At 38.4% G+C, this 27528-nt stretch overlaps 1 protein-coding gene across 4 annotated transcripts in view; it reads left to right on the top strand.

Annotated features, from left to right (window-relative positions):
- astn1 (astrotactin 1) overlaps window positions 1-27528 on the top strand; it is a 393038-nt gene that overhangs the window by 90904 nt on the left and 274606 nt on the right. For 2 of the 4 annotated variants that reach the window (XM_044367649.1, XM_044367646.1), the window contains exons 3-6: window positions 63-313; window positions 772-914; window positions 4827-4976; window positions 26687-26836. In XM_044367649.1, coding sequence (XP_044223584.1) covers window positions 63-313; window positions 772-914; window positions 4827-4976; window positions 26687-26836 — 694 coding nt within the window. The remainder of the gene's footprint in view (window positions 1-62; window positions 314-771; window positions 915-4826; window positions 4977-26686; window positions 26837-27528) is intronic. The other 2 variants (XM_044367647.1, XM_044367648.1) reach the window with 2 other exon arrangements.

Consider the following 27528-nt stretch of genomic DNA (forward strand, 5'->3'; position numbering starts at 1 on the left):
TCTCTCTCTCTCTCTCTCATTTTTTTCTGTCTCTGCTTCAAATGCCACCCTCTTCCCCTCAGGGCGGGATGATCGCCCTTCTGCTGTCCATCCTGTGCCTAGTCCTGATCCTCTACACCCGCAGGCGCTGGTGTAAACGCCGTCGCATCCCTCAACCCCAGAAGAGTGCCAGCGCTGAGGCGGCTAATGAGATCCACTACATCCCTTCAGTGCTGATGGGAGGCCAGGCCCGGGAGAGCTTGAGGAACTCTCGGGGTCAGGGGCCCAACTCCAGCGGTACCCTCAGTATCCGGGAGACTCCGATTCTGGATGGGTACAAGCGGGGTTTGGGTAGATGGGAAGGGTGAATGTAATCTGACGCTATTTTTTTGCTAGAAATAAGCATATGCAGTAGTTGACAGTAAACTGATTGTGTTATTGAGATCAATTATCAGTGGACATGGTTTGTAAATCCAAATGTTACACTGCATCAAGAGGCAGCAATGAATAACAGTTTGGATGTCACTACCGTGGAAACAGATGATTTAATGCAAACTGCTAACAGCACCTTAATTTTTTTTACATGTTACAGTCTGCAATGAGTTTTGAAGTTTAGGATTATAAAGCTCCTGCCCAGTATTTAAAGCACTGAGACCTTACCTTATCAGTACCTTCTGTCACACTTTGAAACCTTGACTGCTCCATCAAGCACGTTATCCGCTTGTCACATTTTATTCTAATTTAGATAAACCAAGATAACCGAAATCTAAATGAATTCTACCTCATCCCTAGGTATGAGTACGACATCACAGACCTGCGTCACCATCTGCAGCGGGAGTGTATGAATGGTGGGGAGGAATTTGCCAGCCAAGTCACCCGTACCCTGGACTCCCTCCAAGGCTGTAATGACAAGAATAATATGGACCTCGCACCTGGTAAGTTGACAAATGCACTAACAGACAGATCAGACAAAGACAGTGATGCTGAACATGTACAGACAAACAGCCTCAATGATTCACTAGTCAATATTTTATACATTAATGAATCAAATGACTGTGGAATATGAACAGAGTTGCTCACAGGGACCAATCACTGAATTCTGCAGTTCTGCATAGCTTTTTAGCATGTCTGTATTACTGTATTATTAGCATATTGACAAGAAAATGTTTGACATTACATAACTTAAGTCTTTGAATCTGTGGTAATTGATATTAAATTGTTTTTTTATATTAAATGTGTTATTAAGCTGAGGTATATATGCCCTTAGATTAATACATTGGTTAGTTTAATTAATGTGATGATGGCATACTCTGTGTTAGTATAGGCAGAGATTTCAGGGCCTTTGCCTTTGTGTTTATGAAACTTTACTGATCATTTTGAATTACAGACTAACTAGATTCTTTAGCTGGAGCTTTCACTTATCTCATTAATAGCCTTACGTTTTTCCTCCACCACAGCCCTACTGTTTTTAATGAATACAAAGTAATGACACAGTATATCAGAAATGTAACATTTGCCTGTGTTTTGGAGGATAGAGGAAAAATATAACGTAAGTTATTTTCTAAGCAGGCAACACTATAATTACATTAACACAGTTGCAATAATTGAAATAATCAGTGTGAAACTAAAGAAAAGTAATTGGATTTTTAATTGAATACCTTAACATGACTTATTTTCTCATACAAGCTGGAAATAACCATATAAATGAATGTAGAACCAGTGATAGAGAGAGAAAAATTTCACAAACGTGAAGAATGAACACACGTTAACAGTGTAAAAAGTATAAAATTTATAAAAAAAGTGGAAGCAAATGAGCCAGTGTTTTCATAATCAGTATAAGAACACTTCAGAGTTCTGTGACGGATGCAGATACCACATATAAATATCAAACTGCAGGTATTCTTTCAAACTGTTTATTCCTCATGCTTGAAATAATCAAAAGGCTAATGTGCCTGCCAAGAATTTGTTTAAGGGAATCTATTTTTCATCATTGGATGTTGCAGTCAAGCACCACTCCCATGAGAATTACTGTATGAAGTGGAGCAGTTTTGATGCAGGTAGACCTTCTGAATTTCAATTAGCAACAGATTCACTGCTCAGATTCATCAAGAGATTGCGCATGGTGACGGCATGCTAACACCATGTTCTTATAAAATCCAAACAGCCCCACCCCAGTGGTGATGGAAGTGGAGTAATCCTGTGCATTATGCATTTAAGATGCTTAATGCGATGGACTAGAGAAATAGAAAAAGCAGGCAGCAGGCCATGCATGGAATATTGAACTATATAAACACTTCAGAGGTCACACAGAAAACGGTACTAAAATACCAAAGACTAAAGACTGAAATAACTAATTCAGTTAATATTTTTGGCTGCCCTGACCTTTCTTCTTGGAATAATGGAACTGTTATGAATACATAAACAAGTTAAAAAAAAAATAATAATGATATGTCACTATTAATTCATTCGTGTTGTCAATTTTAAGATTATCATTACTTCAATATTTTGTATGCATGTGCTGTACTTGGTGGTATGCCTGCTTTGCTGCATCAAATCTCCCCTTTAAATGTTGACATATATTATTTTTAGAGAAATACATGTGTTTGGGAGCATGTGACTGGATACCAGAGGCTTATACTGCTTTAGTCATTTCAAACATTTTTATGGGTTTTGTGTTTTAGATGCTTTATTTCTTATAATTTCTTTGTGTAACTTTTGGAAGCTTCAGTCTCTTTTAAAGGGTAATGAAGCTTCCAAATTTGCTTGTTTAAATGAAGTTTAAATACCTTTAAAGTTATAATCCTTAAGATATCAGTTGTGGTTGATTTTATGGTTGACACTGCAGTTCCCAGAATTATGGGGTCAGCAAACACTCCTTAAGCAGCTACTTTTTCAGAAATATAACAGGAGAGCAGCTGTTGTATCTGTTTACAGCACAGCCAAACAAACTCATGTTGTTTTAATAAAGAAATCAGTCAAAAATTAGCCTTTTTTCATCATGCCTTGAGCAACCGTGATCTGATTTCATACTGCACACAGCGTGAGTACTTTTCAACACAACAGCAGGACATGGTGAAGTTTGTTTCCATGCTAACATGCTGTTCCATTTTCTCTGATTACTTCCTGCAATATTTAAAACTGATTTGCTGTCAACAAATGACCAAAGTGACAATTGACCAGTCACAGTCAGACTTAAGTGCAGTGATAAACACACTGCATTTCCTGTGGTTGCTTCACAATAGAAGACACTGTGTTTCACCAGTTGAACATTTTTAAATTTTAAAATGAAGCAGAAGCTAAGGGAAATGTTGGGTTTGCATTAGCAGTAACTTAATACAGATCTGACACACCTGGAGAGTGAACATTAAAGAGTGAGGCTGATATCAATAAGATAAAGTTAGTTTGTGTTGGAGGGTTAAGTGATCATATAATCAGATAATCCCTCTCAATCATCACTTATGACTCACTAGACGTGTGTGGCAGTGTATTTATCTGCAGAGAGCCTGCCCTCTGCCTGTATTTTCTTATTTTCTTATTATTTTACTATGTTTGGGATGCTTCTGGGCGTCAACCTTTGGACCATGGGTGTGTAGCCCCAGCCAATACCAGCGCGCAAGTACGAGGTTGGAACTCATAGCATAGTGGTTACATCGCTGTCTCCATCTCCCTCCTGTGCTCCGCTCTGCTCTCTGTCTCTGTGTCATGGATGATATTAAGTATTTTCTTTGTGTTGCATGCATCTTAAGGAATGTAAGAAACCTTTAGTTGCGGCACCATGTTCATGTGTCAATAAGATAAATTGGAACATCTAGTGTGGGGCCCTTAGGTGTAAATTCAGTAGCTTGATAGGAACGACGCCAAGATGTCTGACATGTTGACAGGTCCATATCATAACTCATTATACAAAGGAGAAATCCACTAATAGTGGAAAACATATGTTGAAGAGGTGGCAAGGTATAAAAGATCCCAGCTCAAGTTGGCTTGTTGTTCATTGTATTTGCATGTGACAGAACCCCGGTGGGAAATAAAGCCGTATTCAACTTAGTTACAATGGATGTATAAAGAGCTGCAGGTCTGTGTGTCTGCTTGACCGAGGGCGGGGCTGATCTGCACACACACACACAGAGCAGAGAGGCCACAGCGGACAGGATGAAGCTCTGCATTAACACTAAATCCAGCAATGCGTCACCTTCCTGCAGGGCTGTGCGGAGGTGCTGGTGTGTTTATTTGTTCTTTAGAATGTAACCACTGTGAAACAATCAGAAAATAACATTTTATTTATGTAACTCACGGCTTCGTTCTCGTCAGCGCAGCTCGCTCTCTTCATTCACTCTCTAACTCGCTCGACCACAACCACTCTCTCTCTCAGATTGATCCAGGGAGAAGGGGCCAGCTTTGAATGCTGTGTTTACCAACACCAACTGACAAATCCTGCATAGTATACCTTTAAGGATTATAACTTAAAGGATATTACAGAAATCATGTTCTATAATAATGTCTTTTTTATTGTTTCCCTGAATCTCCTTCTAATTTCCTCCTCTGAGACTTAAATATGTTCAGTATATTCCCTTAATGAGTTTTAATTTCATGCCAGCTTTTCTCATTCTTTAATTTAGGCTGTTTGACTTCTCCCGCAGTAAACAACATCCTGTTTTCTTAGCTCTGCTATACTTTATGCTTGGTACATTTTGGTCTTAAAACTCCTATATCCAACCAGGAGCAACACATTTTTCCAAGTGGCTGCTTTCTCATTTTAGAAAAGAAAAAAAAAAAAAAACTTCAGTTTGTGACTCAACTATTTGTGGCTTTTCTCTCCCCATGTTTGTCATTATCCCTCTTCTCCACAGTGAGCGACAACACCAAGCTGGCCCTGATGAATAAATACAAGGACAACATCATCGCCACGAGTCCCATTGACAGTAACCACCAGCAGAACACCCTGCTTCCGCACAATACCTCCACCAGCCAACGCAAACGTCTCTCCAGCAACACCCGCGGTGAGTCACTCTCTCCCAAAGATTTAGCCTTTGACAGAGAATAGAAGAAAATAGATCACATTCAACACCACGGCTCCATGAGTTCTTCCCATCACCAGCGACGACAAGCACTACATTGTACAGTTATATTGGTGTGTTTTTGTGTGCAATTTAGTGATGCTTTCATGTTCTGTCCTACATCTAAGGATAAAGTGCTTCTTTTTGAATCCTTTTTTATTAAGGACATCCACTTCCCATTAGAAACTTTAACAAATATTTTCTCATGGTATCAGTCACATAATGGCCTCATAAGGTCAAACTGAAATATAAACTGTAATGATACTGCAGCTATTGTGCACACTTTTCCATTTTTCAAGTGGATAAAATAGTTTTTGGACATGGGCATCATTTGACAGAAAACTGAGAACCAAGGTTGCTAGGAGACACGCCATTAACTACTGTGGTGTGCAATTAACTGCCAAACATGCATAGCCTTAGAATGATGATACAAGAGTCCCCCCCCCCTCAACAATTTCACATAGTGGAGACTTGTCAGCCTAATTTGCTATTGTTAGCACTGATTCCCACTAGACATTACTAGTCATTCATGTTATTTCAACACCTGTTGAGTCATTGGCAGCTACTGCACATTCAGCCCAGTGTGTAAAGGAGGGGTCTAGCCAAGCAGCAACTACCACGGCTTGAGGCTGAAGCCAATGCAGAAGTACCTTAAAGTGCAGTGCCACTGATGGCCACTAGATGTTCCAGTTGACTCCCATTCAAAAAGTGTCAACTAGAAATACAATAATTTTTTTCAATGAGTCATCATCTCAATCGTTAAACTCAGGCCCTTAATAATTGTGCTCACGGTCATTTTGGAAATTATTGCTCCGTTAATGAGATCTGAAGACTTATAGGAACTTTGATGTCTGCCGTGTAGGTGTTGATTGACAGCTGAGACTGACAGTTGGCTCACCCACTGCTTCTCTCCAGCTGTGGGACTTGCACTGAATCAGACTATTATCGCAATATACAAATGTCATAGAACACTCAAAAACATTGTTGCTACAGTAAAAATGTATAGTTTTGTCAATAAAGATGAGGTGTGAAATGGAGGTATTAGGTGTTCATCTGTGCTGCAATGTGATCAATGCCCAGCTGCACAACTCTTTTTTCTGCAAATGTTTATCTCTCCCAGGTCTATGGCAGGCAAGAAATCACAGTGAGTCACTGAATGCCACCACACAGGTTTAATCACTGACAACATCATGAATGCCCTTTGGAAAACTCCCAAGGACCCCAAGACATTTTCAACTCATTGGAAAAAAGTTATCAATAGTACAGTAAAGAACAAAATAAAACATTAGAAAAGTTATAGCAGGATACATAAGGTCTTTGCAGGACACTGAGAATAAACGGTGTGCTATAACCCATATTATCTTGAGGGATTGACCTTTGCACAATAAATCAATAAAAAAGTTTAGTGTGAATGTGGTATGAATGTGAGACCTCAACATGTACGTTTTTAGTTTTATTGTGGTCGCCTTTACCAACATAACCAAATTTCTATCAGCCATGCTCTATACTTATCAATCGGAAGTACTTTGAATCCATCTGTGCTGAATTCAATTTGCACTCACTGCTGTCATCATCACAACCCCCCCCCCCCCCCCATCTCTCCTCACTTTCACCCCTGCCTGCCATAGCCGTGATAGTGTAGGAGTTGTACTATATGACAGGAGATTGAGGAATACAGGAAATGAAGAGAGAGAGGTTACAGTTGATGAAACGGAGAGACATCATCCCATTATGATAAATAAGAGAGAAAGAAGGCAGCGACATTTTCAAAATGTCATTTTGGAAATTTTCAGTTGACCTCAGACTATAATTCACTTTCCTCTACACTTGGCTGCACAGATGCTTTATTCTCAGCCCAATTAAAAACAATTCTGTAGTGTTGCTGTGGAGAAACTCCAGAAATAAACTCATTTTATGGCAAAAAGATTACAAAATACACAGTAATCCAGAGGTCCAAACTGTCATAAAGACTGTTATTGCAAATCAGCAGGGACAGAAGCATTTTATCACATGGATTTGTTCTTGCAATCATCCATTTTATTATGTCTCATTCATGTCTGGTGGAAACCCAACATGACTCTTGGGAAAGTTGGTTTCTTGGTGTAAAAGAGGTAGCAGATTTCTGTCTTTCTTTGACCGTGGCTATTTCAGTCAACACCTGCAGCCATCGTTGCATTCCTGAACAGTGATGAGAGCTCAAATCATAGAAACAGAGTGGAGGAAAACAACATTCAAGCAAAGCCTTTTATCAATAATAGAGGGTGAGAACAAAGAGTGAATGCCCCAAACACCTAGCAGAAAGTGGCTCTAGGCAAATGATGGTGTTGGAATATTAAAAACTTCAGAGCCCAGAAAGTCTGTCACATGATTTCAGTGAACTGCAAACAACAGAGTGGGGTTTACCTTTCCAGCTAGTCTGTGAGGCTTTACACCAATGTGATGAGAGAGTCAAAAGGTCTAACATTATGTTCAGACTGATATTAGCGCTACAGCAAAGAAACACGGCCTCCTCATTCATTTTAATGAGATCACTGTGTTGGCACAGCAGGGGTCTTGACAAAGAGGGCCCTGCTAAAAAATGGAGGGTCATTTGGCAGTGTCATCCAGCAAGCACTGAATTGGTTAATCAAATATTTGCAAGTGCACATTTGTAGTAATTACTTTGCAATGTGAATGGTGTAATTCTGTTGTATACTGGAGAAAAAGAATGTAAAATCCTTTGTCAAGAGGCTGAAAATGGCAGCATTAGTGATTTGTTCGGACACTTAGAATGACCAATGTTTCCGTTTTCCTGACAGGAACTCTCGTGGCTGTGATTATAATGACCGTTGTCTCTGGGATGCAAAAGCAGAAGTAGCGGGAAGTTGCCTATAGCCTACTGTGCTAACCAAACCTTAACCATAGAGGTTTGGTTTGGTTGTTTGGGTTGGAGTTCTTCGCTATGCAGTGATTTTGCATCTGTTTAACCTTGAAAACTCTTAGATCTATTATTAAAACTGGACTTCCAGGATTGTATTTCATCTTCGCTTCTGAAGCAACACGCCTGGAACTCCTTATAACACATTGCTGTTTTGGGTCTGAAGGCCCACTAATGTTGGTGAGTCTGAATTTGACTTGGGCGAATCAAATCTAGTTTTGATACGGGCGATCTGGTCACATCAGTATTTAAGATGGTGAAATGTCATAACAAAATCATATAATTTCTATAGAATTGCTGTGTTGTCAATGGATTTGCTCAGTTGGGCTAAAAAAAATCTTTCATTTTTTTTCAAGCTCTTTCAAGTTTAACATTGGTGAACTATGATGTTGACCAATAGCAAGTCTTGACAATGTTGATCTTTCATACCCACGTCAAGCCATTGAATGTGAGGGTCTAACGATGGACAGTCTGTCTACTCAGGCCAGTTTGGTTGTAAAGAAGAGTCAAATACAGGGGCATCCTTTATTAGACTTAATTAATTCATAGACAATGTGTGACAGACGTGTGTACGACATTGTGATGAGAAACAGTGTTCATCACCAGCTTGTGAGTAGTAACTGCCCTCTGCTGGACTTTAAGAGGGAACTGCAACTGAATAGTAACGGTTAAGTAAATTACACATAAAAAGGTGTTATTGACACTGAAAATCTAGCCTCAAATGTTGTCTAAACTGTAGTATCACTTGAAATCTCCAGGCCTAAAACACAGTACGAATCAGCAGTTCCAGGACACCAAGTCCTTAAGAAGAGTCTGTTGCAAACCAGCAGCAAATTAAAAACATTTCTATGTTCACAGGATGATCCGTGGGCTCTGTGTTTTGGTGTCTTCCTTAAGTAGGGCTTTTCTTTTTCTCCGTCTCTTTGTCTCTGTCTCTTTTTGACTGCATCTGTGAGAATTCGGATGAGCCATTGGTCTCTTTTGCTCTCTGCAAGCCAGATAACACACTGACACCACAGCTCCACACTCAGATCCAGAAAGGGAAGGTCTCATTCTAATTCATTTAGTGAAATTTTAACTGTAAAATGCAGATCATTAAGCCTGATACTACAGAACAGAAGACAAAAGATCCCTGTGCATTCATTATATTTGTTGTATCAGTTGTATCAGCTTGGTGTAGAAAAAGGGGATTTGTTTCCTAATGCACTCAACCAACACACACACACACACACACACACACACACAAACTTGAAATGTTTGTACTTCCAGGTACAGGTTAGTATTCTCAAAAGCTAGCTGCATAGGAATGAGGCTGTCTAAGCAGGCAATTAGATCTGCTTCATGTAGTTTTGAGGCACTGTTGTTAGTGTTTCCAGTCAACTATTTTCATCTTTGTCATAAAATATGCACAGATGGAGCTATTGTTGCCCTCAGTAGACAGCTTGTGCACGTGTGAGGCAGAGGCAGGTAAGGTAATGACTCTATCCCTTTTTGCTGAAGATGCCCAAGTGCCTCTCTTCACTCCATATGTCAGCACGTTTAATGCACTCCAGAGTTACTTCTAAAGCAGCTAAAAGTACCCAATTGGCCAAATGGAAGAAAGCAAGGTCAGAAGGAGGAAAAGGGGTGGCCCCCATCAGTAGTTCATGATTGTTATTGCTGAGCAGCTGTATCTTTTATTCCTAATTAGTTCTGGACAATACACTGCAGTGAAGTTAAATTAAATTAGTGGACATGGTTGTGGTTATGTTGGAGTTATTGTACTTCTGTGTACATAACAAGGGTTGCCATCATCTCTGTCATGTATTTGTAGGATAAAAAGAGTAATGCGGCATTTATCATTTACGCTGATGACACCATAAGGGGAAATCTATGAGTTCCCTGAAGAGTAGAATGTGTTTTTGGGGTGTCATAAAAATAAACTCAATCTTAAAAATTTAACTTAGAATACACCTTTTTCACAGCATTTGAATAGATAGTGAATGTACAAGTGGAACTAATAACACTAACGATGGCTCCGCTCTAATTAGGTGTGTCAGTAAGCCATGATTGACACTACAATGCAGCCATTAATTACGTCTAACATTACAAGTGTGATTGTTCTTCATTGCGTGGGAGGTAGAAACGTTTTCAGCTAAAAAGTTCAGGTTTATTAGCATCAAAGGACTGTTGCTTTGTTCTACATTGTTGTCAGCAAGAGAGTAGGAATGTAAGGATGCAAGCAAGGAGCTAGCAAACCAGCTAGCCAAGAGAAGCCACCTGCTAACATTACAGGTAACATAAAATTCATGCTTAGTGTTTGTTGGCTGCACTTCTTTTAACATCTTATATTTTATATATTTATACTGTTGTGTTGTCCATATCCTATATTATACTGTTGGTTATATTCTAACATTTTGTGTTTAGTGGTCTGGGTTTTGTACTGTGCTCTGACCTTTAGCTATACTGTAGCTTTACATGTCATGCAACTGAAATATATCTGCTGCTTTAAAATGTGGAGTCAGCCAGAATATAACTTCATCTCATCTTTAGAATAATTACACAAGATTAACTCAAAATACATTGTTTAAACAGTAAGGAGGAGGATTTAGTTTTTCTTTGACACCTGAACAACTGGACTCAAGCATCATCTTTTAGTAATGTTAAAATGCTTTAGAAGTAATTACTCATTTCCTGTCTTTGGTAGTCTCTCTTCAGTGTTGGTCTTCTTTTGACTTTTCCACTCGGTAATGTTGGTCAGTTTTTAGTATAAAAGTTTTCTCTTTTCTTTTACCAACTATGTAAATGTCTCAATTTATGTTTATATTTTTCATAAGGTCCACACTTCTTTTTGATTCAGTATACGTGCTGTATCACAGTCATCTCAGGCATTTTGGCATGACAACAGTCTCCCAAAATATCATCCTCACACTGTAAAGTTGTGACTGGTTGTTTGTTCAAAAAATGCCTACACTTTAATTTTGATGATATTTTGCAGATATATGCAGACTTCTATGATCCTGTTATTGTGAAGGAGAAATTATGTTAACTTGCTCTGCTTTCCAGACATATTATGGGCATTCACTGAAATATCAACATGTCCCAATGTTAAGGGTTAACAGAAAACTCATTTGACTAAGATGTGCTGGATTTAGAGAATATGTGGGAGCTGTGTTTATTTCTGAATATAATTGCTGAACATTTCATGCATCTAAAGCATTGTTGTCTTTCCATCTTTCATCATTCAGCCACAGTTGTTTGGTCCCTTGATTAAAAAAAGGAAAGCACTCACATATTGTACTGTAGTAGAGTCTTTTCACGCTCCCAATGATTAATTAAAAGAAAGACCAGTGGAAGCTGCCAAAATAAGTATTTTGAGTTTTGGTTTGATTCTCTCGTAGCAACATTGTACAAACAGTTTACTTCTAACAAACACAGGTGGTTGCCTTGACTGAAACATTTGTTGCCAAAGAAATTTTCTGCTACATCAAAACTGCATCAGATAATCTGCAACTTCAAGCTTCCTTATGATAAAGTACCATCGGTGTCATTTTTATTGGTTTTAATACCCAAACTCTTCATAATTACAGTTATAATTTGCAGTCATAATTAAACAGTTTTTATTGACTGTTTCTACAATTACAGGCAGGTAAAAATATTACTGGATCATATTTTCTTCCACATGGGCTATTATACAACCAACTTTATATAACATACTGTATTTCATGGAACAGCCAGACTATACACTGTCATTTTCCCATATTTGAATAATGTAAGCAACATACAGTTAAATTTATTTTACTGACATTTTTTTTTCTTTTAGGATTTTTATTCCTTGGCTTTCCTTTTTTAACATTTTTAATAGCCTAAATTTTCAAATATTGCCTCAACTGCAGGAAGAACCAGGCTTTTATATGAAACAGGCTTTACTATACAGAATATTACACTACAATACGTTTTTTCAACACGTTCTCACTCCCAACTCGCCACATATCGAAGCTTGGTCAGGACCCCATGGTGTCACTTTTTAACGTATGGGGTATCCCTTTAGCGTCGTCTTTCAACACACAGTATCATGGCAGTCACTGTTAAAAAATAATTACATTTTATGGTGTGACAACGAGGTGGTTAAGGTCTGGTTAGGTTTAGGCACAAAAACCACTTGATTAGGGTTAGGAAAAGATCATGGTTTGGGTTAAAATAAAAAATAAAATAAAAACGTTAAGGTGGTCTCAAACTGTGCTCTCTGCTGACTCTGTGCTGGTTTCCAACTTTCTGTCAACAACATTACAAGCCATCCACCGACCCCTCCACCTTCTAAGTAAGTCAGCTTATATGGATGTTATTTGAAGTATGTCACTTTAGAAATGTTGATATGATACGTATTGTTGAAATGTTAATATGCTCTGTATTACTGGTGTTGAAATGTAGATATTAAACATATCTGTGGTTTGCAGAAATGTACAATGCCAATGTTTTATTCTGGCAACCAGGCTGAAATTTTTCACTTTACATAGACGTCATTGGTCTCATCGCATCTATTTCAGACATTGTGGGAGCTCAGCAGAAGTCTAGTGGACTACCTTGCACATTAAAAAATTATGCTACAGGGGTACCCAGAGCGTTAAAAAGTGACGCCACGGGGTCCTGACCAAGCTTCAGTATGTGACGAGTTGGGAGTGAGAACAGGCTGCCTTCTTCTGATGTCTCCATCTTTTATTTTGCTGTTAATGCAAATGCTAATACCACATTACTGTGTGTGTTCATGTGATATTAGCTGTCAATGCAAACCCAGAATACAGCACTAATTCTTTCAATACAACAACAAAGTCAACTCATACTTACTTTTTTTTCCTTTTTTAAGAGAAACATTACAAATGATTTCCAGTCAGTTCTACTTTGCAGTTTTTCGGTCTGTGTTAAGCTACAGTCAGTGAACTTCAACACTGACTGCACTGATGTTTCACATGATAAGTCTTTCATCGACTCAAAAGGCGTAATCCATCCCTTTCTGTATAGGTTTTTAAAATGAGACATCTGCAGTTGGTTGAGTTGAGCTACACTTAACAGCAATCAAAAAATTGGCAAAGAGGAAGTGGTTGAAATTGATTAGTGATTGAAAACAGTACTTATGTTAAAAAGAGAAGCTCAAAAACAGAAATTTACATTATTATCACTCCTCTTTCCTCAATATGTGTTTCCTCACCTTTATTAAGGACCAGCCTTTATTTAATTGTGCCCCCGATTACTGTCTTATATTCTGTTAAGTCTGACACTATTTAGTTTTTATTTTTTGAATGTTAAAATTACTTTAAATAGTATCAGAAATGGTGCAAATTGGATTTTAATATAGCATTTTCAAGACAACCATTTATGCTTTTACTCATTGTTTTGAGGTATAATCAGCAGTAAGTGTTTTCCTCCCCATTTTCTCTTCACTGTCTGTTGCCAGAAACATTTTCTCATTGCAAAAGGACCTTGTTTTCCATAAACTGGGGCAATTAGTGTCTCCTTGGACAAGAAAACACAACATAAATTGACCCACTTCTTTTTAAAAATAGAGTAAAAAAAAAACCGGCTATGAAAATTTGTGAAACACAAAATTGATTGGTATTACTGCTATAGTCTTATTTTAAATGGTTGTATTTATCTAATAAACTGTTATTGCACAAACAGTTGCTATTCTAGATATCAGTGCTGTAGTTATTTCAGTTGCTGTGCCACCCTTACCCTCTAAACTTGTTGGTTTACGTGTCCACTTCCTCTGTCAGGGTAGATTGTCATTCTGGTGCCATTACCCTCTCTCCTGCTTGGATTCTAGCACTCCTCCATATTTATAGAGTTGTGAAGCACTGGACATAATAACTTTTTTTGGTTTGTAAGAGGTATTTGTGCCTGCTGTGCATGCTGAGTTGGGGGTGAATATCCTGCAGTGAATATTTAGATGGGACTTTCTTGTTTTCATGGCAGGGTTGAGCGCAGCACCTTTTGGCTCCTGTTTAATAGCAAAGGATGATGAATACCTGCTGTGTTAGATTTAGTCTTGATTCCTCAGGAGACACTTTTATTCTCCTCTGTAAGCCAGACAGGGACAGACTACTACATTTCTAGTGCCATCCTGGTCAGAAATGTTGGAGGAAATAGTCCACACCCCTTCTTCTGTGATAAATTTAACTACACTTAAACTCATGTAATCACCAAGCTGAACTTGTGAGCCCTGTGATACGATGGACATGTGTTTTGCAAAATAGTTAAGAGAATGCCTCCTTCTAACTGGAAGATATTCAAACTTTTCTTAAGTAAACCTTTATAGCAGATGTGCTAATGTTACCTTTTGCACTTGATTATTTTTTTAATTTAATTTTTGCTTTCATCTTGTGCAAGAAATGTTATTTTAGAAAATTTCAGCTGCACATCTCAGTGATGGGTTGGTATGCATTCACATCAGAAGCTGTAAGGCACATTTTCTCTTAACTGTCTATGAAACTACTTTTCTTCTTGTACATCAGAGAGAGAGACATGCTGTCACACTTTGAACCACTTTAAGTTATTCTAGTGTAGAACTATTACATTGTGGCCAACGCTTCTTTTATGTTCTCTCCTCTTTGAAACTCATGTTGCCTCAAAGCTGTCCTTGACATCTCAGCTCTATTCAGGTGTTTAGAGAGCCACTTAAAAGCTTGATTTCCTGTATTTCTGATCTTGTGCAGTTGTAATAAAATATCACACAAATAACAGGTGGTTTACTTGGGTTAGTCATTACAGTTTTGACCTGATGGTGGTGCTAAATGCAAAGTCAGGAGATAACCAGAGTATTTAAGATTCATCCTCTGGGCACCATGGATATCTGTACCAAATGTTTACAATAGTTTTCATTAAATTTCATTAAAAACCAAAAATAGTTACCTCATGATGGCGCTAGAGGGGAAATCAGGGGATTACCAAAGACAGTTGGCTTCATCATTGACAATGCATGCGGGGACAATGCATATCTGTACAAAATTTCATGCTATCCATTGAAATATTGTTGAGATAGCTCAATTTGGACCAAGGGGTGGACCAACCAACTAACAGACAGACCACCATTTCCATTCCAAGAGCAATGCTGCTTGCATAGCTAAAAATTAGTGTTGCTGGTTCTACCTTCTAAGATGTGTGGCTTTTCTGATTTTCTTACTTACATAAAATTTATAAATTGAATACCTTTTCATTTTGGACTATTGGTTGACCAAAATAAGCAATCCAAACATGTCGCCATGGACTGTCAAAACTTTTGTTGTTGTTTTGCAAATGCTTTGACATGTGGAAAGAAATATTTCATAGATCCGTAATTAAAATGATCATTAGTTTTAGTCTACATTTTATATTAACCAGCCCACACTGAGAGAATACAGATCACACTGACATAACAGCAGTCATGGGCCCAAATACTGCAAACAAGAAACCAAATGTTTCCTAAATTCTGACTAAAGCTTTACTTAAACTCTCCCCATTAGACTACTTCTTTTTCCATCAAGTGACTGTTTTAAATGCTCTTGCATGATTTTGGACTTTTAGGCACTCACTGTACCTAATTAAAGTTGGAACTCATTGTCAGTGTTTTGTTGTCCAAAGAGTACCCACAGAGTTCAGAAGAGTTCTTTAACTTAGACTGTAATTTCACTAAAGCTACTCAGTCTGAAATACACTCTTGTAAGATCTGTGTCCGAAATCAGGGTCACTTCCTTTGAAGTCTGCATTTCATCAGTGAAGATATTCAAATAAGCTGTCCTATTCCAAAGGCTCATTCAAATGTGGCCCCAAAACATTTTTCTTCTTTTGCCAGAATTAAGAAGACTCTACAGCTCCTTGTGACCCTTAGTATCAAACAATAAATAAATTAAATTTAAGTTTGGGAATAGGAGACCAAATCTTATTTACCCTTTGTTTTTAACTCAGGCGGTCTTTGGTCAACTTGTAAAATAAAGTTACCATGAATTGTGCTGGAGCTTGCTCTTATACTTACCATTTTGTCAGTGGCAAACTTGAAACATTTCAACCTTCCTGGCTGATCAAGACACAATATTATTTGTTTCCTGTATGGTTTGAGTGTCTCACTTGCAGAAGAGCAGTAGGTTTAGTCAACCACCCTTCAGTCCTCTGAAGGCTACATCTTCATCTTGGTTAAATTATTTGAAGTGGATGACCTTTGAGTACGCATCTATAGTGTTTTCATACGGCATAACAGCAGATGTACGGTGATTAATACACGTTTCCATTCTTGGCTCAGAAAGACTACAACATTGTATGAATAACTATACAGACCTTGAAGCACAGCAGAGCATCTCTTAAAGACCTCAATTCTTCTTTCCAACTGGGTACAGTTAGAACTCAATCTTTGTGTGAAGTGGAAGATGAAATATCTGCATTTTCCTATACTTCTCCAACTTAATTATGGCAAACTACTCAGACCATGGACCTGAAATTTAAAAAAAAAACAACAACAATATATAGTATACATGCACTAGTGAGTTTATTACCAGATAAGGGTAATTTATGTTAACATCTGGGTGCAGATTTTATTATCAGGTGTGACGCTGCCTGTCATAAAACATATTGCAACCTCTGGATCATGTTTTACATCATATTTATTAATTTCCTGCTAAAAATTAATCATATAGTCAGGCTTTTTTGTGATGTTTTTTTATCCATAGTGGCAGCGTCAGTCTGTGGGACCACATCTTTGATCCAGGCTGGAATATCTCAGCTATACAAAATTATTGGATATATTGCAACAAAATTTTGTACAGATGTTCATATTTCCCATGGGATAACCATACTCATACATTTATAATTATCATTAATCAAAACAGTCACTTGATGAAGAAAGACAAAACCTAATGGTGACACCCTAAGCAAAGCTTTAGCCAGAATTCCATAAACATTTGGTTCCTGGTTTGCAGTATTTGGACCCATGACTGCTGTTGTGTCAGTGTGATCTGTATTCTCTCAGCCTGAGCTGGATAATATAAAGAACTCTGTGTCAAAAATCTCAGAGCAACAAACATGGATATTAAAAATCACTCAGTGTCGAGAACTGTTTTGGGTGGTCTCCAGACAACAAAACACTGACAATGAGTTCTCAGTGGAATATTTCAATGGAATATTTCTTTCCATATGTTAAAACATAGTTAAAACGTTTTGACAGTCCATGGTGACATGTTTGGATTGCTTATTTTGTCCAACCAATAGTCCAAAGTGAAAATATATTCAATTTATGAATTATATGTAAGTAAGAAAATCAGAAAAGCCACACATCTGAGAAGGTAGAACTGGTTTTTAGCCATTCTAGCAGCATGACTCTAGGAATGGAAATGTTCTGTGTGTTGGTTGGTTAGTCCACCTCTTTGATCCAGACTGAAATATCTCAACAATTATTAAATGGATAGCCAGGACATTTTTTCCAGATATTAATTGTCCCCCGACGATAACGTCAGCTGAATTTCGTGACTTCTCTTCAAGTGTCACCATGAGGTAGATGTTTTTGTTCGGATGGATTGCTATAGAATTTGGTACTGACATTTGTGTTCCCCTCAGAATTAATTCTAATAATCTCTGAGTTCCCTTAACTTTTCATTTAGCACCATAATCTGGTCAAAATTTGTTAACTATGACCAAATACCTGCAACAAAACTATTGACATTTCCATCAGCCTCAGCTGTAGTTTATGTTAAGTCCTAATTAACAAAGGTTAGCATGCTAATATGCTCAACTAAGATGGAGATCATGGTAAACATTATACCTGCTAAACATTTGTAGGTTATCATTGTAATTTTGAGCATGGTAGCACTGCTGGCATTTAAGATCCAAACGCGTGCGTTTTGAACTACACATATTGTTTTAAATGGCTGAGTGCACTCCAAAAGCATTATGAGGCACATCAAACTGCCTTGACACCCCTACTTCAACCTTGTTTCAATTTTGAAGTGTTACATGAGGACCCAGCGACCAAAGCTGTGTTTTCTGCAGCCGAAAAAGAGAAAGATAGTGTGAGAGAGCTGAGAGCACCAGTGAGAGAGAGAAGAGAGAGAGAGAGACAGAGATAGAGAGACAGCACAGTGGTGGTCAAGCGAGGAGAGTGAACAGCGGTAGATTGAATGAGAGAAATATAACGTTATTTTCTGATTGTTTCATGGCAGTTACGTTCTAAAGGACAAATAAATAACCATTAAACACTCAACAGACTTACTGTGAAAACAGACGCTCTTAATTTCAGTTTTGTTTTCCTCCTCTGCATTTCTCCTTTTCATTCATTCATTACATCCAACCAATGCAGCAGTAAATACAAAGAACAACAGGACAAATCTGTGTTGGTTCTGCGGTGTTGGCATTTCAAATCTGATGCCTGCAGTGCACCATAGGAACATCAAATGACATGAGTCAAATGACATGAGTCAAATGACACGCGCCAATTATCGCTTTCAGTGTGTTTTGGCCTTTAAGTCAAAGCATCGCTGTGCCTCAGTACAGCCTCACAGAGTCACTAACGTGGTTTTTGACCGTTGTAAACATACAATTTTATTGTCTTGAATTTGATTCCATTTTGCTGCTTTGCATACAATATTATTATTATTATTATTATTATTATTATTATTATTATTATTATTATTATTATTATTATTATTATTATTATTATTATTATTATTATTATTATCATTATATTACTAAAATAGCTGTAGAACATAAAGCATGCTGATCTGAGGGATCAAGGCAGGAATGAGACAAATATAACAGCCAAAAGTCAAACACAACAAAATTCTTGTTATTTTAGGGGAAATTCCAACCTGTCCTCACAAGAAAAAAACAGTATAGGTCTAAAAATCAGGCCGGCAAAAACGATCTATAGTTATGTTTATGCCATCTAGAGGTTGTAGTAATTATGACCCAGGGAGGTGGATGGCTAAATTATGAGGAGGTGGATGGCTAAATAGGTAGTGGATTTAGCTGTAGGAGACCACTGTTTGCTTCCTGTTTCTAGTTGCGAGTTTAAACGAACTCTGGACTGAATCTGTGGACTAAAACTGTATTAAATGTCAATGAGCAAAGAGACTTACTGGGCCGACATGGCGGTCTGTGAGAGTTGTCAGCTTGTCAATACACAACTTAAGTGGAACATCTGCTGCCTGAAAGATGAGCTGAAGAGAAAAGATGAAATGCATGTCCTTCCCTCATCTCCACCTAGGGATCTGATCTTGGAGAATCACTTTGTACCAGTGGAAAGCCTGGAGCCACCTGTCTCTCCCTCAGGCAAGGGATCCCCAGTCAATGCTGAATGTCCGACCATTCATTCCCATCATCCCTCACTGATGTCAGTCGCAATACCACCAGCGCCCCCAACACCAGAGCATTGCTCGCCACTGGTGGCCCACCTCACAGCGGCTGGCCGGGGCGCTGACACACTGTTGTCTCAGCCCCTGGCTGGTGATGCCTCATCGCCAAGCTTCCTGGTTGCGTTGGCCAGTCACTGGGCCACCTCAGAGTTGCTCAACTTCCTGTGGGGTACTGCCCTGCCTTTATTGCTTGCGGCCGCAACAGGCGAGTGGGGCACCAGCACGCTGTCACCTCTCTCCCTGCTGATGGATCTCCTTCCTCAGTGGCTGAACGTCGTGTTAACCTGCTGGCCCATCAACACACACTGCATGCCCAGCAGCTCACCTCTTCAGATGCTGTCTCTGTGGTATCACCGGCGACTCCATAATCAGAGATGTAAGGTTAAAAGGTGCCAGCACCTATTGCTACCCAGGTGTGCACTCCCTCAACATCATTGAAAGACTGCCTTGTATTTTAAAATGGCATCCCAAGTCCTCTACAGTAGTGGTATATGTAGGATGTAATGAAACAAGCAGCTAACAGTCTGTTGGGTGCATTTGGGTGCTTTGTGACATGTTATCTTTTTGTCTCATTTGCAAAGGTTTACAGCCACAAAAGCCGTGCAATCCTTTTGAGGATTTGGCCCTAACTCTATTCCAAATTGCTTTCCTATGAATCAAGATAATGAAGTATTCTATATCCCTACCCTCATCCAAAAGAGAAAATCCCATCCAAACAAAAACCAACGGAATATGAAGGTTACACCTGTTTTTACAGCAATACCTGCCTTTAAATAGGCTTTATTTACATTAGATCAATAAGCTCCAAAGCGCTTTTAATTCATGATCTAATACTTGAACATGGTTTTGATATTTTTGGACTCTGTGAACCTAGTTATCCACAAATAACGCACTGCCTCTGGCTGAATCATCACCGCCTAACTTTCTATACTCCTATATCATTCATGCCAACAAAAAAGGTGGCAGTGTTGCACTAATCTATGGCTCCTATTACTCTTTTCATCCCAGAACTAACATTGTCTGCTCACCATTTGAGGTGCTTTCAACATCATTCTCTCCGTCCCCTGGTATCGTTCCTACTGCTTTTAAATCTACCATGGTTACACCATTATTAAAAAGAACCAACTTTGACCCACAAAACCTAAACAATTATAGACCGATTTCAAATGTTCCATTCATGTCCAAACTGTTAGAAAAGGGGATGGCTAGCCAACTCACTGCCCATCTATCCAGTAATAACCTCTGTAATGAGTTTCATCTGTTTGCTGTTACTTGATTTAAGTGTCGCCTTTGACACTGTGGACCATGACACCCACCCTCCTATAACATCTTGAGAGCCTTATTGGTCTCAAGGGTTTGGCACTTTCTTGGTTTCGATCATGCCTGAGTAATAGAACACAAGGCAATACTATGTCTTCCCACTCTAAGGTCAAATACAGTGTCCCTACTTGCTGCCCTTGGGTCACATTTTCAAAAAACAAAATATAATGAATCAATGCTACACTGATGACCCACAAATCTATCCTCCTGTAACAGTCAGTGACTCCTGTAGTTTGTTAGAAGTCCATCACTGGATGTGCAATAATTTCCTGCATTTGAATGCACACAAGACAAGACAAAATGCTGCTTGGTCCAGCTAGATTCACATTGCTTTTTACAGACTTTTCCATTAATCTTGATGGCTGCACAATTTTTCAGACCCATACAGTTAAGAGTCTAGGAATAGTATTCGATCCATGTCTTACATTTGAGCCACATATCAAGTATATAACACAAACTGCCTTCGTCCACCTTTGTAAAATAGCCAAATACACCCCATTTTATCAAATTCAGATGCTGAAATCCTAATACATGCCTTCATAACATCTAGAAAAGTTATATATAACATAACATCTATAATAAAAATAACTCTTTTGGATGTCAAGCCTTTGCCCAGCAAGCTCCACTTCTCTGGAATAATCTACCATTGCACATTTGGGAGGCAAGCTCTGTTGATACTTTCAAATCCAAGCTGAAAACAGGTCTTTTTTTCTATTTGCTATGACCTTTCCTAATTTCACTGCCTGGGAACCCAAATCACTAACTGTTTTCCTCTTTGACATGTAGCTATCCCAACCTTGCTAGAGTTACATGATCTCTGTTTTAAAATTTCTAACCTAAACCTTGTTGTAATATTAACATTACAACCTGTGTATGTGTGTGTGAGCGTATGTATGTGTGTGTACTTTTACATGTAATATCATGCCATGGTTTCCCTCCAATTCCATGGATCTGTCCATGCCCCGCTGACACTATTGGAGGATCTGTGGCCCCAGCTCGGAGCCAAGCCCAGATCTCAGGTGTGCTCCACTCAAGTACCTGAATCTTGGTCACTGGCCTCCGTCACCAAGCAGTGGAAAATGCGTGTCCTTCCCTCATCTCTGCCTGGGGATCTGATCTTGGAGAATCGCTTAGAACCAGTGGAAAGCCTGGAGTCACCTGTCTCTCCCTCAGGCAAGGGATCCCTAGTCAGTACCGAATGCCCGACCATCCATCCCCATCATCCCTCGCTGATGTTGACCCGTGATACCACCAGTGCCCCCAACACCGGAGCATTGCTCACCGCTGCTGGCCCACCTCACGGCAGCCAGCTGGGGCACCACCACACTGTTGTCTCGCCCCTTGCTGGTGGTGCTTCTTTTTTTTTTGTTTTCTGTTGTTTTTAGTAACTTATAAAGTTTACACTTTAAATAAACTGAAGTTGAAGTTGAATTTGAGTTTGGACATTTTTTCAAAAAAACCATATGGTCCTGGTGTTTACTATTGCCATGATGATGAAGGTTGCGTCACTTTAAGGAAGTATAAACCACAGTTCAAGTGATTATTTTAACACAAATCATGAATTTCCACTAACCCTAACCAAGGATTTTTTGTGCCTAAACCCAACCAGACCTTAACCACAGCGCTGTCACACCATAAAACATCATCATTTTTTAAAAGTGATTTGTAATAGTTTTGGAAAGCTGCGTAAATGTAACTTAAGGTTGTTTTTGCTGGCCTGAATTTTAGACCTATACTGTTGTTTTTTTTTATGAGGATGTGTTGAGAAATTCTGGTTCGTATACAACATCTCTTCTTTGACATCTCAGCATTTTTGTGTCATATCATCAAAATGTGCCTGCATGATGGATATTTATCTAAAGTCTACATATCATTTGGTCTTATTTGTAGTTATTGGAAAATATTTAATGTTGAAGTACTCCTTTCTTCACCAATCACTGCCTAGACATTTTATTTGTCTTCATTTCATTGCAGCGTTTTAATAGCACATTGAATATAATTCCAGAGGACTTTGTTCCCTGTCAGTAAACATTTCTGGGGGGGAAGTGTGCAGTGAATATTGCTTTATTATTAAATCAGTCGTGTGAAATGCTGCTGAAACAATGGTGTCATCAAAAAAGCCTTCCCACTTGTGAAGTACAGCAATGCCAACATCTGTGCTGACAGATAGTCATGGCTGCCAATAATATTTACACTACACATTCATATCCTCACTGCATATTGTTTTAAAACCAACAATATGAAAAGCTGATGAAGCTGCTGTCATGAAAAAGTCCTTCTCAGTTTGTCACATTGACGCTGCTGCCAAGAGTGTTTTCATTCCCCCATTGTTTCCTAGGGATCTTCTCCACTTTAATCAAGCACTGTGTCTTGGTTAGGGATTTTTAAAGCTCTTTTCACTGAGCAACATTAGCATGAATTTTACTTCCATTCACATTTATCCCGCTGAGGCAGCAAATCTTTGCTGCTTTGATGGATTTTCCCCCTCACTTTTTGATTCACAATCCGCTAACACTTGTAAGACAAGCTTCAATACATGCCCTCTAAATGTAGCTAATGCCTCTGCTAAAATACCCTCCACTGAAATGCATTGTGAACATACAGTAAGAGCAGTTTGTTTATCACATTGTACTGTATACATCAGCTCCCATCCTCAAGATCATACTGTAGCAGTAAATCACAAAGCTGTCAGGCCCAATTCACTGCTGAATTTTTCCTCCTACTTCGAAGCAAAAGAGAAACATTTACTATCTCATGAAAATGCAAAGTGGAGAATGTTTGAACGGTATGAATGGGATTATCTTAGCAATGGATTCTCCATTTTTTTTTTACCTTTATCCTGCGCTTTTCCTTGGCAGTGTAACAGCATTTTGACAAGGCTCGTGTGCTTGCATTTTCAATGAATCGCAGCATAAAAAACTGAAAAACTAACAAAAACTAACCTCCTCCCTACAAAAAATCAAGAGTCATGTTGGTATTGTCCAGCAAAAAGCCACATCAATATGTGTTATGCATGTTTAGCAGTTTATTTAGTATGCATGTGGTCCATCTCTCACACTGTATGCATCCACTGTTTCCATTTATATTTTTTCAAACTGACTAACTTTGACACAGTCAGTCACCCCATTTTTCCCTTAAATATCCCTAGATAGGATAGCTGGAAACATTGTCACTATTGTTATTTATATTTTGTTTAAGATAAGATTCCCAAGATGCTTGGTATACATAGTAAAAATACATATAATTGTGTGGGGAAAAAAATTGCAAACTGTTTGAAAAGCAATCAATTATGGTATTAATCAAGCGGGAATAATAAGCACTCTCTAGTTCCAGTGTCTCAAATATGATTAATTTTTTTATGTCATTGTTGATTGAAAGTCTTTGGGTTTAGGACTTCAAGCTATTTGAAGATGTCACTTTGGATGTCCTCAAATTGTCTTGAGCAATTTTTACATTATCTTCTGACATTTTATAGTCTATACAATTAATTGATTAAAGGATCAAGATCAATAGATAATGAAAATACTTGTAAGATGCATGCTAAAATAAAATTTAATAGAATAAAAATAAAATAACAGGAACAGAAAGAAGTTTTCAGTTGTCAATTTAAATATTAAACAACTGGTAACTTTAGATGGTGACATCAGATTATGGTTAATGTTTATTGATACACAGGCGATTTAAAGCATAATTTGATTTGATCAAATTAATCATTATACAGTATGTTAGTTTGTGCTGACAAAGGCAACCATGACTGTGTGGTAGAAACATCCCACATGTTTCAAACATATTCCTTATGCAATTTCATGATGAATTAATGATATTCAAAATTATAAATCGGAGAGAGAAGTTGGAAGTTTGAAAATTTCAAAGAGCTAGAATAAGATAGGGAAGCTATCACAACACACAGACGACTAGACTGTACAGTAGACTGCACTTTACATATTAACACTCCTTCACAAAAATACTGTAATTACAGAAGGGTATTAAGTTGTTTACTGTTCATTTATTTATCTTTGATTATGTAACATTTAATATACTTATAATTGTAAGTTGGGTATAATTGTTCATATTTCTGCATCAAGAGAAAAAGGACTTGTGTTTCCATAGTAACTCCAGGGACAGGTATTAACAACATTGTCAGATACTGGTACTGATTCACAGTGCAATTTAAGTGATAAAGAGTGTGTTATTCTAATCAACAATAGTGCTGCTGTACACATTAAATTGAATAGCTGGGAATCGTAGATGTTTATTACATCAAAGTCCCAATGGAACATCCTGAAAGCAGAGACCATTTTATAAAGTCAAAGAAACCAAGACAAACTGATGACCAGAAATAACAAAATAATGTCATATTCAACCCCGAGAGGTGAGACAATCTTTGCTGTGAACATATATCTCTTTTACTTTACAGATAGTGTCAGTTTTGTATTTAAACTAAAACATGCAGCTTAATGCTGCTTGTGTTTGAACAGGTGGCAGTAACCTACCATATTATCATAAAAACACAGAATTAGTGAAACTTCTAAATCAAAATTCTAGCCGTTTTTGTAAAACAAAAGAAATAATAACCTCTAGATTAAATAAATTAAACCTATCACGCAGTGTGTGGTCATATCAGAAAGCAGCACAATGTGGTGATGCTGACGGCTTGGTGATGCACTGATGATTCTGTCCCCGAACTGGACAATAAGTTAACAGTTTACTCATGAGAGCTATCTGTACCATAGAGCCCTGTCATGCAACTGGCTGTCTTGTGGCTGCTACTATAGCTGCTGAGCTAACTGGCAACATGCTAGCTAGTTCTGGACAGCAAGCTGGACACAATTGCCCAAAAATTAGCTGGCTTGCAGTGCCAATTAGTAAGTTATCTAGCTTGATCACTGATTGAAAAGAAAATATATAATCAGCATCTCAGGACTGACTGCAAACCGTGCTTCTTGTGGAGCAAAGATTATATACAATTGGTGGAACATTGTTGATGTGATAGTTTCTATTATATTTTGGACTGTCAAGACTGTTTGTAGTTGGTCGATGGGCCCATTTTCATGTCAATGTTCACTTCGGAGCAATTTAACTTTTTTGTAAATTCACAGAATGCATTAAAAATAATACATTTCGGTATGAAATTCTAATGTTATAATTGCTGATGTGACTGAGGCTTTAGCCCTTCAGTCTTAACTGTGTCCAAAATGATTGTAGCTACAGTTAAGCATGTCTTAAAATAATGAGGGAAAAATGATGAAGTGGATGTGATCAAAAACACATCTTTGTACTTCAGCAAGGAGTAGTTTCATTACTGACTAAGTCTGTGCAAATATCCAGTGGTTTTATTCTATCCACATATGCCTCAGTGTTAATATGAGGGAGGTTTTGAATTTACTCAAACTCTCATATCCGACTTGATACTCTACATTATTTTATTGTGAATATTTACAATATCATCTGTGAAAAAGGTTCGCTCTAGAAGACAAACCTTGCAGCGTTTTAATAAATTGCTCAAGGTGAGGTACAATTTGTTCAAATTGCATTTACCCAAGGAAGGATTTCTTACTGTACAGCAAAAAACAATACGATTTAAAACCAGAGATCAGACCCAAGAAGCTACTGTACCTCTGTATTTACATCCACAGGGATGTTTTGTCTGGCTTCACCTTCTATGAGGAGGTTGCAACAGGTCTGCTTTTAGTCTGCTCAAGGATCTATATGAATGTACTCTTGTCCAATCACATTTCTTATGAACGAAGTGGATAAAAGAAAAGTTATCTGTAATCTTCAACCAGTGCGCTCAAAAAAAAGTTGTTTTCAAGCTTTTCTTTAATGTATGATATCGTTAACTTTTTGCTTGGCCTTCATCTCCATTAGCCTACATTTCAATTATTGACTGAAGAAAACTTTTATGCTCTGATCTGTTTCCACACTGAATCCCAGCAGTGGGTTCAGTTTCCCTTCTGGCTGCCCTTTCCCCGCAAACTCTGTGAGGCAAACTTGAGGACACTTTCCCCACCATTGGTCCAGAACTCTTTTTTTTTCATTAGAGGTGTATTTTTGTGTGAATCCAACAGCGGGTTCAACTTTCTTGAACCCAGACGGGGACTCTGGGACGGAGGCAGACAGCGAGCCTCAGCTGGCCTTTTACACCGACCCAAACCGCAGTCGCCGCCGGAGTCGAGGTATGAGAAATGGTAACGCCAACAGCGCATGGGGCTCAGGGGGTAAGGAGGACTCGTACACCTACAGTTTATCCCGCCGTCTGATGGTATTACCATCGCCACAACGCATGACAAGTAACCTTTACAGTGCATATAGCAGATGGATAGTCCAGTGTTGTGTGTGCTCATGATTTTGACTCCTAAAGGAAACACATAGTATTTGTGTAAATGCTGTGTATGGTATACATCGGTGTGTGTAGAATGTTTTGTCAGTGGTTGTGAGCATGCAACACTGATCTCAGTGCATCTGCATACAATCTTGTTGACTGAAATCAAACAAGACGACGAGATCAGAGGTTTTCAGTGCAAAATATTTTGATATTGATTGCATCTTGAGACATAAAGAACACTGTATTTTGAAATAATATTACACACAAATATTATTTTTAAGGTGGATGCTGTGCAAATGCTGTCAAAGTGAAATCGTGGAGCACGTTTTATCTGTCAGCATGCTATGTCCTTGCAGCTTTGATGTACAGTAATGGGGTGTGGAAGAGAGACAGAGGAAAAAATAAAAAATAAAGAGACAATGCACTCAAAATAATAGCTGCTGTCAGAAGGCGTTACAAGCTTTTACAACGCCTCCAAGCCAATTATTCCCCCGTCATGTGCACAGGTGTCACAAGCACGGCGAAGCCTCCAGAAGTGCAGCCAACACCTTTAATTAGAGCGAGGTTTAAGAATAGAATAAAGAG

The sequence above is a fragment of the Thunnus albacares genome, chromosome 12, assembly GCF_914725855.1.
Source record: "Thunnus albacares chromosome 12, fThuAlb1.1, whole genome shotgun sequence".
In the NCBI taxonomy this organism is placed as follows: domain Eukaryota; kingdom Metazoa; phylum Chordata; class Actinopteri; order Scombriformes; family Scombridae; genus Thunnus; species Thunnus albacares.